The following is a 14,179-nucleotide window of genomic DNA, read 5'->3' as shown; positions in this document are numbered from 1 at the left end:
AGTATTAGTTCAGTAGCTGGAAATAAATGTATGAGTGTAATAATTTTTCTTTACACTTTTAATTCAGTGCCACAGGTTATTTATTAATAGATTGGAATTTAGATTTCAGAATCAGTTATCCTTATCTGATCAATATCAAGCAACTGCCAACAAGTGTAAAGTGCTAGACTTTAAAAAAAATGTATGTAACTATAAGAATTTTGGATAGACAACATCAGTATCTTCCAGAATACCCTGTGGTGTATTTCACTGCCTGAATGGTCCAGTGATGAATGCTTTACTGTCCATCTTTTTAGGTCATTCTAGAGAGAATTCCAGATAGGCAGTTTTGAGTGCATACTTTTGCAAACATTTACAGAGATCTGAATTAAGTTTTCATAGTCAAGTTAGAAGAGAAATGGGGAGAAATCATGTGTCTCATATCCATATCCCTTAAAATGATTACCTGCTTTTGCCTTTACTTTATTCTCCCACCGTAATAAAGAAAGACAAAGTACGCATAATGGAGAGAGAATGGGAAGTACTGTGTGTGTGCAAAGCTTCCTTCTTGTGCTCATTATTGGATTTGTACGTGAAGTTCAGAAAAGTGAAGCTTGCACATCAGGGTACATTCAGTCAGTTCAGTTCAGTCGCTCAGTCGTGTCCAGCTCTTTGCGACCCAGTGAATCGCAGCACGCCAGGCCTCCCTGTCCATCACCAACTCCCTGAGTTTACCCAAACTCATGTCCATCGAGTCGGTGATGCCACCCAGCCATCTCATCCTCTGTCGGCCCCTTCTCCTCCTTCACCCAATCCCTCCCAGCATCAGTGTCTTTTCCAGTGATTCAACTTTTCCCATGAGGTGGCCAAAGTATTGGAGTTTCAGCTTCAGCATCAGTCCTTCCAATGAACACCCAGGACTAACTAATTTTCTTTAGGATGGACTGGTTGGATCTCCTTGCAGTCCAAGGGACTCTCAAGAGTCTTCTCCAACACCAAGTTCAAAAGCATCAATTATTCGGCGCTCAGCCTTCTTCACAGTCCAACTCTCACATCCATACATGACCACTGGAAAAACCATAGCCTTGACTAGACGGACCTTTCTGGCCAAATAATGTCTCTGCTTTTGAATATGCTATCTAGGTTGGTCATAACTTTCCTTCCAAGGACTAATTGTCTTTTAATATCATAGCTGCAGTCACCATCTGCAGTGATTTTGGAGCCCCCAGAAAATAAAGTCTGACACTGTTTCCACTGTTTCCCCATCTATTTCCCATGAAGTGATGGGACCGGATGCCATGATCTTAGTTTTCTGAATGTTGAATTTTAAGCCAACTTTTTCACTCTCTTTCACTTTCATCAAGAAGCTTTTTAGTTCCTCTTTACTTTCTGCCATAAGGGTGGTGTCATCTGCATATCTGAGGTCACTGATATTTCTCCCGGCAATCATGATTCCAGCTTGTGCTTCTTCCAGCCCAGTGTTTCTCATGATGTACTCTGCATAGAAGTTAAATAAGCAGGGTGACAATATACAGCCTTGACATACTCCTTTTCCTATTTGGAACCAGTCTGTTGTTCCATGTCTTACTGTTATGCAAATCCCATGAAGTAGATGTGTTATATATTTTATATAAACCCATTTTTCATGGGCTATCTAGAAGAGAAATGTTTAGAATGTTGCATCTTGCATCGAAGTTGCATCCTAGCACACCAATCTTACTTTAGTTGTACCTGTTTCTTAAAAATTAAGTTTTTGATTTTAAAATTAAAATGGAAAATGCAAGCTTTCCTCTTGCACCAGTTATCCAAGTTGTAAATGCAAAGGAAAAACTCGTAAAGCAAATTAAAAGTACTACATAAGTGAACACGGAAATCAGAAAGCAAAACAGCCTTACATATTACTGATATGGGGAGAGCCTTAGTGGTCTAAATAGGCAGTCACACTAGATGTCACAACATTCCTTCAAGCCAAAGCCCGATCCAGAAAAAGCCCCTACCTCTCTTCAATTCTCTGGAGGTTTAGAGAGCTGAAGAGGCTGCAGAAGGAAAGGTCAAAGCTGACAGAGGTCGGTTCATGAGGATTAAGGAAGGAGGCTGTCTCCATAACACTAAAGTACAAGGTAAAGCAGCACTTGCTGCAGGTTATCCAGAAGACGTAGCTGAGATAATTCATGAAGGTGCTGCCCTGAGCAACAGGCTTCAGTGTAGATGAAGATGAGGCAGTCTTACACAGGAAGATGCCACGTAGGACTTTCACAGGCAGAGAGAAGAGGTCAGTGCCTGGTTTCAAAGCTTCCGGGGACAGGCCGACTCACTTGTTAGGGGCTAATGCAGCTGGTGACTTGAAGTCGCAGCCAGTGTTCATTTATCCTCTGAAAATCCTGTAATGTCCTAAGAATTATGCACAATCTGTGCTCTACAAGTAGACTAACAGCACATCTGTTGACAGCATGGTTTACTGAATATTTTAAACCCAGTGTTGAGACATACTGCTCAGAAAAAAAAATTCCTTTCAAAATATTACTGTTCATTGACAATACCCCTAGTCACCCAAGAGCTTTTTTGTTTTAAATTTTTTATTTTAATTGGGGGCTAATTACTTTACAGTATTGTGGTGATTTTTGCCATACATTGACATGAATCAGCCATGGGTGTACATGTGTCCCCAGGTCCCGAGCCCCGCTCCTCACTCCCTCCTCACCCCATCCCTCTGGGTTGGCCCAGTGCACTGGCTTTGAGTTCCCTGGTTCTTGCATCGAACTTGGCCTTTACCCAAGAGCTTTGATAGACATGGACGACAATATTGTTTTTTTTTTTTTCTTTCATGCCTGCTAACACACCATTCATTCCTCAGCCCATTGATCAAGGAGTAATTTTGACTCTTTACTATTATCATTATTTAAACTTTATTTTATTATATTCATTAGTTATTAAGTCATATTGTCTTATTATTTAAAAAATAGCAGGAGATGCAGGAAACACCGATTTGGTCCCTGGGATGGGAACATCCCCTGGAGAAGGAAATAGCAACCCACTCCAGTACCCGGTTCTTTTTTTTCTTTTTCCACTGCAGCATTCTTCCCTGGGAAATGCCATGGACAGAGAAGCCTGGTAGGCTACTGTCCAAGGAATCACAGAGTCTGGCACAACTTAGCAACTGAGCACACACACCACACATTTAAAAAGAACATTTTGGAAGACTGCAGCTACCATAGGTATTGATGGATCTAGGCAAAGTGAATCCAAAACCCTCTGGAAAGGATTCACCATTTTAGATACCATCAAGAACGTTTTTGATTCATGGGGAAAGGTCAAAATATCAATGCACACTGAAGCTTAAGTAAGTTAATTCCAGCCCAGCTGGATGACTTTAAGTTGGCGGAATTCAGGACTTCATTGGCAGAAGTAACTGCAGATGCGGCAGAAATAGCAAGAGAACCAGAAGTGGAGCCTGAAGACGTGTCTGAGTCGCTGCAGTCTCATAATGAAACTCGGACAGATGAGTTGCTTCCTATCGATGAGCAAAGAGAGTGGCTTTTTGAGGTGGAATCCGAATGCTGTGAAGACTGTTGAAATGACAACAAAGGATTCAAAACATTGCGTGAGCTTCATTGATAAAGCAGCAGCAGGGTTTGAGAGGATCGGCTCCAGTTTTGAGAGAAGTTCTACTGTGGGTGAATGCTGTCAGCAGTGCTGCAGGCTGCAGAGAAATGATTCACTAAAGGAAGAGTCAGTTGATGCTGCAAACTTCACATGGTCTTATTTTAGACATTGGCACAGTCATCCCAGCCTTCAGCATCCATCAGCATCCATCACCCTGATCCATCAGCACCGTCAGCATCGAGGCCAGACCCTCCACCAGGGAAAAGATTATGACTTGCTGGAGGCTCAGATGGTGCTTAGCATTTTTTAGCAATAAAGTATTTTAACTTAAGGTACGACACTGTTATTTTTTTTTTTAAGACATAATGGTATTGTACAATTAATAGACTACAGAGTAGTGTAAACAACTTTTATACGCACTCAGTTCAGTTTAGTTCAGTTGCTCAGTCGTGTCTAACTCTTTGCGACCCCATGAATCGCAGCACGCCAGGCCTCCCTGTCCATCACCAACTCCTAGAGTTCACTCAGACTCACATCCATTGAGTCAGTGATGCCATCCAGCCATCTCATCCTCTGTTGTCCCCTTCTCCTCCTGCCCGCAATCCATCCCAGCATCAGAGTCTTTTCCAAGGAGTCAACTCTTCGCATGAGGTGGCCAAAGTACTGGAGCTTCAGCTTTAGCATTATTCCTTCCAAAGAAATCCCAGGGCTGATCTCCTTCAAAATGGACTAGTTGGATCTCCTTGCAGTCCAAGGGACTCTCAAGAGTCTTCTCCAACACCACAGTTCAAAAGCATCAATTCTTCAGCGCTCAGCCTTCTTCACAGTCCAACTCTCACATCCATACATGACCATGGGAAAAACCATAGCCTTGACTAGACGGACCTTTGTTGGCAAAGTAATGTCTCTGCTTTTTTAACATGCTATCTAGCCAAAAATTTGATGAGATCATGTTATTGCTATATTTGCTTATTTGCAGTGGTCTAGAGCTGTGCCCGCCGTTTCTCCAGGGTCTGCCTGTATGTAAAATGTGTCTGACACGCGTAGGCGCAGCGAATGATTTTGTCAAGCAGTTTTAATTGTTTTTACTTAATTGCTGTTTCATTTATAAAGTGCGCTTTTTTGTTTTACTCTAGGAAGACAATTTGAATGAAACTCTGAGATCTCTCTATAACCATCCAGTACCGAAGGCAAACACCCCTGTCAGCTTGAGTGTGGTGAGTCCTGAGTCCGTGTTCGATGCTTTGAGCCACAGTGGTGTAGAAACCCCGCCAAGCCTCCTTCCCCGGAGACTTTACCGCCGGTGCTGACTTTACCGCCTGGCGATACTGAGGCACTCTGATACGCTTTAACTATCATAGCATGATTTGTTAGAGGTGTATTTTGGTAGTCGTTAAATCACAGATTTTAAAAAAAAATTATATGCTAAAAGTAACCAAATCTGTGAGAATATTTTGATAATGAGGAACATTGGTTTTCAGGTAGAATCTATCCATAATAAGGATGCCCCTCCACCCCCTAAACAATGAGTGTAGCCCACCAGGTTCCTCTGTCCATGGGATTCTCCAGGCAAGAATACTGGAGTGGGCTGCCATGCCCTTATCCGGGGGATCTTCTCGACCCAGGGATTGAACCTAGGTCTCCTTCATTGCAGGCAGACTCTTTACCGTCTGATCCACCAGGGAAGCCCCGTGTGTACAATACCCCTCATAAAATGAAAACAGTACATAGTAAGCATTGAGAGTAGACCACTTAACCAACTAGACAAAGATTCTGGGTGAAAAATCTCCTTTTTTCCATTCTTCAATACATCTTTTAGTATAATCACCAAATGCTGGAAATAAAATTGAGTTTGTCGAAGCAGTAAGCATTGCTGGTATAGATTATTTACTACTGAAACTTTTAATAAACTGTGCTGTGTATAACTAAAATCATACTAGTACTTTGGGAGGCTCTGTAAGTGCTGAGAATTAATAACCACGAAATACAGATGTTTTAATTAATTTGGCATACCAAATAGAATGTTAAAATTTACCTATGTTTATTTTGCTTCTTCCAAAGTAATAGTAAAATATCCTAATTAAAAAAGGAAAAATACATAATGATGCGGGAGAAATTGAAGGAAAAAGCAGTCTGAAATGTCTATAATAGTGTTAATAGGTATTTTGGAGTTTTTTTTTTTTCCCAAGATTAAGAAATTGTTAGCCATTTTATATTCTTTCATTGGTAATAACTTTCTTCTTGCTTAAATTTCTACCTGTCACATTGTTTGATAAAAGTGATTTCATTCTTCCCGTTTCTAGTGTCAGCACCTCGTCTGGGTGCTCAGCGCTTAATAACAGTCAGTGGTCTACAGTTTCTGCTTCTAGTCCATTCTGTAAAAGACTGTCAGATTGAACTTCCTTCAACTGTATAAGGGTTTCCCCAGTAGCTCAGTGGTAAAGAACCTGCCTGCCAATGCAGGAGGCCCAGGAGGCCTGTTTGATCGTAGGTCGGGAAGATCCCGTGGAGGAGGAAATGGCAACCCACTCCAATATTCTTGGCTTCCCTGGTAGCTCAGATGGTAAAGAACCTGCCTGCACTGCCAGAGACCTGGGAAGCTCCCCTGGAGGAGGGCATGGCAACCCACTCCAGTATTCTTGCCTGGAGAATGCCTTGGATGGAGCAGCCTGGCGGGCTGTAGTCCCTAAGGTCTCAAAAGAGTCTGATGACGGAGCATGCATGCATGCATCTATTGAGCTATAAAGCGCCCTGACAGCAACCTTTAATAGTTCCCCTGTTCTCTGTAGAATTTGTCCAGACTCCTGGCCTTTCAGGACCACCCACTTGTTAGCTTCCATCCAGCTTTCCACTTTGCCGTCTCACTTTTCTCCCCCTAAATGATTCTCTACTCTGGTCACAGTGTTGTGTTCATCCATCTTCGTGAGTGGACTCGGTGCTTTCCTGGTGGTGCACCTTCCCCTCTTACTGAGGCCTCTCTGTAGACTATGCCACCTTCCTGTCCTACTGAGGTCTCGTGTGGACCACCTGCCTCACTCTGGAGCTAGCTCAGGGCCCAGCTTTGTGAGTCACCTTCCTCTCCTACTGAGGCCTCGTGTGGACCACCTGCCTCACTTTGGAGCTAGCTCAGGCCCCAGCTTTGTGAGCCACCTTCCCCTCTTACTGATGCCTCTGTGTGGACCACCCAGCTTTATTCTGGAACTAGCTCAGTCCCCACCTTTGTGAGCCACCTTCCTCTCCTACTGACGCCTCTGTGTGGACCACCTGCCTCACTCTGGAGCTAGCTCAGGCCCCAGCTTTGTGAGCCACCTTCCCCTCTTACTGATCTCTGTGTGGACCGCCCAGCTTTACTCTGCAGCTAGCTCAGGACCCACCTTTGTGAGCGGTTTCCTTGCCCAGCAGCACAGGGTGTCCTCTGCCCCTCTGCATCCTCACGTGTTGCTTAGTGTCCTAGTGGAAATGATCAGCAGTTGGGGGCTGGAAAGCAAAGGATACCCTGGATTTTCCACCCTTATCTGGGAGTTGTCTGCAGACATGGTTGTAGGCCGGGATGATTTAAAGGCCAAGATGCAGAGAGGATGGAGCAGTGGTGAGGGCCGGGGGTTTGTGGAGAGGAGAGCAGAGGTAAGAGGGGCAGGAGGGCTGGGAGCAGAGGGAGGAGGGGCTGGAGGATGAAGAGCAGAGGGAGGAGGGGCTGGAGGGTGGAGAGTAGAGGGAAGAGCTCAGATTTGTCATCACTGAAGCCAGCAGAGTGCGGGTTCAGGGTGAGTTGGAAGGAGGTAGAAACAACAACGAAAAATGCCCAAGAGTAAAAAGAAAGACTCAGTTTTCTGAAAGTTGGTGTTTTTCTTCGACAGAGTTGTATTTATAATGTGATTTCTAACACTCTGTTAAATAGTGAGTAAATATACTGTAGGTGCTAAGATCGTAGAGGCAGTTACTATGGAGAGTCGAGAAATAAAAGTGTGTTCTCTAAGTTTGATTATCATATTTGTTCAGGAGTAAATGTCTTACAAAAATGCATAACAAATATGGGACATTGAAGAACTTCACCTTTATTGATAAGAAGTATAACTCAAAGACGTCTAGGCTTCTTAATACCTAAAGACTAGAAGATTTTGGTTTAAAAGAAAAAGCCATTAAACGTGTGATATGAGGCAAACAAGTTAACTTTTTTGAGGTATTTAGATATATCTTGAAAAGCTATTTGAATGTTCAGTTCAGTTCAGTCGCTCTGTCATGTCTGACTCTTTGCAACCCTATGAATCACAGCATGCCAGGCCTCCCTGCCCATCACCAACTCCTGGAGTTCACTCAAACTCACGTCCATCGAGTCGGTGATGCCATCCAGCCATCTCATCCTCTGTCGTCCCCTTCTCCTCCTGACCCCAATCCGTCCCAGTATCAGAGTCTTTTCCAGTGAGTCAATTCTTTGCATGAGGTGGCCAAAGTACAGGAGTTTCAGCTTTAGCATCATTCCTTCCAAAGAAATCCCAGGACTGATCTCCTTTAGAATGGACTGGTTGGATCTCCTTGCAGTCCAAGGGACTCTCAAGAGTCTTCTCCAACACCACAGTTCAAAAGCATCAATTTTTCGGCACTCAGCTTTCTTTATAGTCCAACTCTCACATCCATACATGACTATTGGAAAAACCATAGCTTTGACTAGCAGACCTATGTTGGCAAAGTAATGTCTCTGCTTTTCAATATGCTGTCTAGGTTGCATAACTTTTCTTCCAAGGAGCAAGTGTCTTTTAATTTCATGGCTGCAGTCACCATCTGCAGTGATTTGGGAGCCCAAAAAAATAAAGTCTGCCACTGTTTCCACTGTTTCTTCATCTATTTACCATGAAGTGATGGGACCGGATGGCTTGATCTTAGTTTTCTGAATGTTGAGCTTTAAGCCAACTTTTTCACTCTCCTCTTTCACTTTCATCAAGAGGCTCTTTTGTTCTTCTTCATTTTCTGCCATAAGGGTGGTTGGTATCATGTGCACATCGGAGGTTATTGATATTCTTCCCGGCAGTCTTGATTCCAGCTTGTGTTTCGTCCAGCCCAGCATTTCACATGATGCACTCTGCATATAAGTTAAATAAGCAGGGTGACAATATACAGCCTTGACATACTTCTTCCCGATTTGGAGCCAGTCTGTTGTTCCGTGTCCAGTTCTAACTGTTGCTTCTTGACCTGCACACAGGTTTCTCAGAAGGCAAGTAAGGTGTTCTGGTATTCGCATCTCTTTAAGAATTTTCCACAGTCTGCTGTTATCCACACAGTCAAAGGCTTTGGCATAGTCAATAAAGCAGAAGTAGATGTTTTTCTGGAACTCTCTTGCTTTTTCCATGATCCAGTGGATGTTGGCAATTTGATCTCTGGTTCTGTGCTATTAATGACTGGCAAAACTCGGATGAAAAAGTTTTGTGATGTCAGGTTAAAATTGATGGCCTTAGGAATTTTTCTTCCTTCACAAATGGAAAAGAAAATTTTTTTCATATTTTCTGTTAGAAAAACATGACAAATCTTGAGAAACTACTGTGATTTTCTTATAATTTCATTTTCATGAATGTTCCATCACGTGAGTTTTCAAGACTTGACATTACAGTCCATAAGAATGTCACAGAGATTTTATGAAATGTTAATATCTAATGCAACTGCTTGTTTTGAAAGTATATTTCAGAGTCATTAAATATCCACAGAATACTCTTAGTTGAGAATGAAAGAAAGTCCTTCAAGATTTTTCTAGCATAAAACTAGCAAATCAGCATTTAAAATGCTTCAGGTATTCTCAGCAGATAATGTGGCTACATGGGTTTTTCTCAAATACACAGCAAATTGTTGTGTAAATTTCTCCCTTGAAAGTAAAATATTCATTTTTTTTCCTCTCGCGTATTGTAAGAACCAAGAGATATTTTTTGCCAGTGAGCAAGTTCTGAAAGAGCAGCCCTCCTTAGCACGGGTGAGTTCAAAGGACGTTGGCTTCTGAAAATCATTGGGAAAAATCACTGCAAAATTAATTGCTTCTATCACTGTCTTTAAGATTCACCCCAGTCCTTTGAGAAGTGGTAAATTTCCTTCTTAATCATTCAGATCATATTTTCTGTTTATACTATCTTTTAAAGCATAGCACTGAAATAAAGTGCTAGTAAATATCTGTCCCAATAAAAGTAACTGATAGAGACCAGATCCACGCTCACCCTCACATGAGCGGTGTGGTGTCCAGCTGGGCTCGCTGCATGGATGTGGTCTCATGTTTTGTCACAAGGTTCCGGGACCTTGTTTTTCCGCCTGTAAGTCATACGTTGTGACTGTGCCCACTAGCCTCGCTCTGATGAGTTTGGCAGTGCTCAGTATTGCTAGGATGACCTTCCCCCTTCAATCTGTAATCATAGGATAATATTAACTAGGTCCTTACGTGAGATAGCAAAATGATTTTGGAGATTAATATGAACAGAAAATAAAATGATTTTGGTGATTGAATTGTACCGTGATTATGTGTGGTAAGATCTGGGAACATTTTGTGAAACGTTAAGGTACAGTTTGCGTTTTGTGTAAATATGTCTGTGAACTAACTGCTGTATTGCGTTGAGTATTATAAAAGCGAATTAACATTTGTCTAGTGGGTATATAAAATCCATGTTTTGGGGTGAGAAATGACCTTTCAAGAAGTCTTAAATATTAAAAATTATTTTTTATTGCTGCTTTCTAAATAATATGTGGCTGATGTGTACAGAAGAAATTTGAGATGACTCAGTCTCAATACATTTTGATATATTCTTGGGTAAACAAGCCTTTCCTCAGGCTCCCTAAATGAAATGTGTTAAAATTATCTATCTTTCTATCAGTAATATGCTTTTTTGGTCTTAATACACTTTTTCTTAAGATTATTATTTCAATTTTAAAATGAAATATTTTTAATCAACACTTTTTATATGAGAAGCTTATTGTTAAATCTCCTGTAAAACTGCTATAAGAATCTCTCAATTTCAACAAATCCTGGGCATTGGTCCTTGATTTCTCAATTTAGTTGATATATTTTTAAAATTTTAACCTAAAATTATACATAATGCTACCAAATTTTAATTCTCCTTTTCTTATGTGATTTATTTCCATTGACCAGCATTCCTGCTTCATTGCCCCTGATGTAACTGGACTGCCAACCATCCCCGAGAATGTAAGTTTCTATGTTTTCTATTCTACTGATATGAATTTTACTTATTTTGGTCTCACAGTTGAAGTATTTCTTGGTAGAGAAATAGAATACATTGTAACTGTGTTTGTGAGAAAAAAATGAAAAAATTAAGAATAAGAATATGGTGTCATCTCTTTTTCTGTATGTATCTGCTACTTCACCTCCTTTACATCGATTATAGGTAAGACAGGTTATATGAGAAAACCTCTTTCTGCTATTTGAGATGGATCAGTAGGATAGTCTGTACTCAGGTTGTGAGCTCCCTGGATCAGGCAGACAAGATGTCTCAGCGGATGTCTCCTGTGTATGGGGGAATGAGCGTGTGCAGTGGGAAATACTTTCACAGAAATAGTCCCCTTAGTGAAATGGCCATAGTGTTTAGGTTCCTTGTGTATATATGTATATAGCTCTGTTCAAATCTCAGATGTTCTCTACTCCGTATCCTGATTTTTAATTGAAGTAATACATGTTTTGTAAGGCTTGAAGGATACTACCAGAAATTATAAAATTGCCACATTTTGCATTTTTTTTAGAGTCCTGACTGTATCCTTGCTAGAAATATTTTCAGTGTTTTAGTGGTTGTTACAAATTAAAATTCTGCAGAAAAGTTTACCTAGGTAAATGGAATTGACAGGTACACTTTTGGATACTGTGTGCAAAGGAGATGTTTCCTTTTGTAAGTTTCTTTTTTTCCAGCTTCATTTTGGAAAGATAAAATGAACCACTATAAATAATTCTATCAGAAGTGAAGGAAACATCAACTCAGGAATATGTGTTGTTTTTATATGTACTATACTCTGCTGTCCTCCTGAAAATGAACCTACTGAGTGTTTGGTTTCCAAAAGCACATGGGTTGTGAGTGAACAAAGTACAAGAAGACAGCTGCAGATTTCCTGATATGGAAGCAAGGCTGTCAGTGGGGTTTTTAGTAGAGATGAGTTCAGTTGCCTCCTGTGAGAAGACTGCATTCAGCCTGAGGTAGACCATCAGACTCAGAGATCACCTCCCAGGCCCTCAAGTCCTCTGTGGGTAGGACCTCTGTTTGGTTGTCTGGAGGCTGACTGACTTGATATCTGTGTGCCTGCCCCTCACCTAGAGGCTAGAAGGGAGGGACCCTGACTTCCATTAACAGCCCCAAGTTGAGGCTTTGTACCTTTCTTAAATTTACTAATAAAAAGCTAGTAGCTTGACTTAGCAATTTCACTTTTTATTTTCATTTTTTATTTTTTGAAGGCTATGACTTTGAAAGTCTTAAAGAACCATTCTAAGGAAAAAGTGCCTCTGAGAATAGAAACTTTTTTTTGGAACTGAGAAAAAAATTTAACTTTTTATTTTATGTTGGTATATAGCCGATTAACAAGGTTATGATTGTTTCAGGTGAACAGCGAGGGACTCACCCATGCATATCCATGCATCCATCTCTCCTAAGCCCCGCTGCCACCCAGGCTGCCATGTAGCACTGAGCACAGTTCCATGCGCTGGACAGTAGATCCTTGTTCCTTACCCATTTAAAATAGAGCAGAGTGTATCATGGCCATCCCAAACTAACTGTCCTTCCCCCCATTAAGACGTTTTATTTCTCAAAAGTCCTACTTGGGGAAGAGAAAAGGAAAAGCAAGGACCTGTACTAAGGCAGCCTTTTGCATTGGGAAATAATTCCCCATCTAGAAATTATCTATCTTTGAGATTACAGGAATAGTGTTAATGTTGAATGCCATGAAACTATTTTGTATTATGAACAGTGGAAATAGAAGGTGAGGTAGGCTTCAAATAGAGAAAACAGGAAATGAGTCTCCACCAAACTTGGCATCACTTGGTGGTGGTCACAGGTTCTGTTTAGATGCCCTGCTGTGATTACTACTTTCTTCTGAGAAAGTTTCTGCCTCACAGAAATTGAAGAAGCAGTTGGATTTAGTGTTTTCTTGCTCAACTAAAGGTTTTGGTCTTCTGGGTCATAATCTCTCTACTCCTCCAGTTTTAGTTTATTGCCATCTCTTATATGTTGCTTTCTGATGCATTTGTTTGAGTACAGAAAATTAAAAATAAGAGGATCTAAAGTGAAAGTTTATATAGGCTACCCCAATTTTGTTCTTACGTGGGGAAAATAATTTTAAGTGTCAAGTCAAGGAGTTGAATTAAACTGACAGTTTTATTGGTTACAGTGGTATAAAGCTGGCCCGACATGAAATATAAATGAGACCCTCCTTCATAAAGACCCAGAGGTCTGCTTTATAAGCCTGTCTCATTGCCGGGAAGCCCCATGGGCAGAGGAGCCTGGTGGGCAGCAGTCCATGAAATCACAAAAGAGTTGGACACGAGTTTGCGGCTGAGCACCACCGCCATTCTGTGGTTGCCTTGTATCAATGCACGGTCTAGAGCAGCAGTCCCCAACCTTTTCGGCACAAAGGACCAGTTCTGTGGAAGCCAGTTTTCCCATGAATGACGTGAGGGGGAGGATGGTTTCAGGATAAGTCAAATGCATTACATCTACTGGGTACTGTTATTATTCTGTTGTAATATATGAATGAGATAATTACACAGCTCACCATAATGCAGAGTGAGATCACCGGGCATTAGATTCTCATAAGGAGCACCCACCCTGGACCCCTCCCACCGTGGGGTTCAAGCTCCAAGGAGAATCTGATGCCACCACTGGTCTGGCAGGAGGCAGAGCTCAGGCGGTGATGCCAGCGATGGGGAGCATATGTCAATACAGATGAAGCTTCTCCTTGCCTGTCTGCTGCCCACTTCTTGCTACCTGGCCCTGCTCCTAGCAGGCCATGGGCTGGCACAGGTCGATGACCGGGGTCTGGGGACCCCAATCTATCCTATCAAGCCATGGTATCCCCTTGCTGAGTGGTTGGCACACAAGGAGAGACTCAGATGTGCTTTCTGGAGCAGCAGTTCTCAGAGTTCAGGGTGCCTGTAAGAAGCACCTGCAGTTCTTGTTGAGAAAAGGAATTCCCAAGGCTCCTCTCCTAGCGGCCCTGGTTGGGGCCCAGGAAACTGGCTTCTTGTACAGGTGTCTGGAGCCGGGGATGGGGAGAGAGAGTGGTGATGCCTGATCACCCTCGGAGGACACTTTCCCAGAGCAGGGCTGTGTTTCAAATAAGAACCGAAGGCTCCATGTTTGGCGTGGCGGTGGAACCAGAACTGCATTTAATTACTAGTAATTTTTACTAACATCCTCCGAACGTGGGTAGCCCGCGGTGGCCGTGTTGGCGCTGTCCCCGCACCTCACGCGGTTGTCTTTGCTTGTGCAGAGGAACCTCACGGAGTACTTCGTGGCCGTGGACGTGAACAACATGCTGCGGCTCTTCGCCAGCATGCTGCACGAGAGGCGCATCATCGTCACGTCCGGGAAGCTCAGCACCGTGAGTACCGCCCGCCCAACCCCCATGCTCTGCG

General features: G+C 42.3%; 1 protein-coding gene across 4 annotated transcripts in view; it reads left to right on the top strand.

The window, feature by feature from the left end:
* The window catches only part of DENND1B (DENN domain containing 1B), a 271,053-nt gene that overhangs the window by 135,135 nt on the left and 121,739 nt on the right, over positions 1-14,179 (top strand). For 2 of the 4 annotated variants that reach the window (XM_018060806.1, XM_018060807.1), the window contains exons 7-10: positions 4,719-4,799; positions 9,479-9,538; positions 10,700-10,753; positions 14,035-14,145. In XM_018060806.1, coding sequence (XP_017916295.1) covers positions 4,719-4,799; positions 9,479-9,538; positions 10,700-10,753; positions 14,035-14,145 — 306 coding nt within the window. The remainder of the gene's footprint in view (positions 1-4,718; positions 4,800-9,478; positions 9,539-10,699; positions 10,754-14,034; positions 14,146-14,179) is intronic. The other 2 variants (XM_018060808.1, XM_018060809.1) reach the window with 1 other exon arrangement.

This window comes from Capra hircus, chromosome 16 (assembly GCF_001704415.2).
Source record: "Capra hircus breed San Clemente chromosome 16, ASM170441v1, whole genome shotgun sequence".
Taxonomy (NCBI): domain Eukaryota; kingdom Metazoa; phylum Chordata; class Mammalia; order Artiodactyla; family Bovidae; genus Capra; species Capra hircus.
This window is presented reverse-complemented; position numbering and strand designations above follow the sequence as displayed.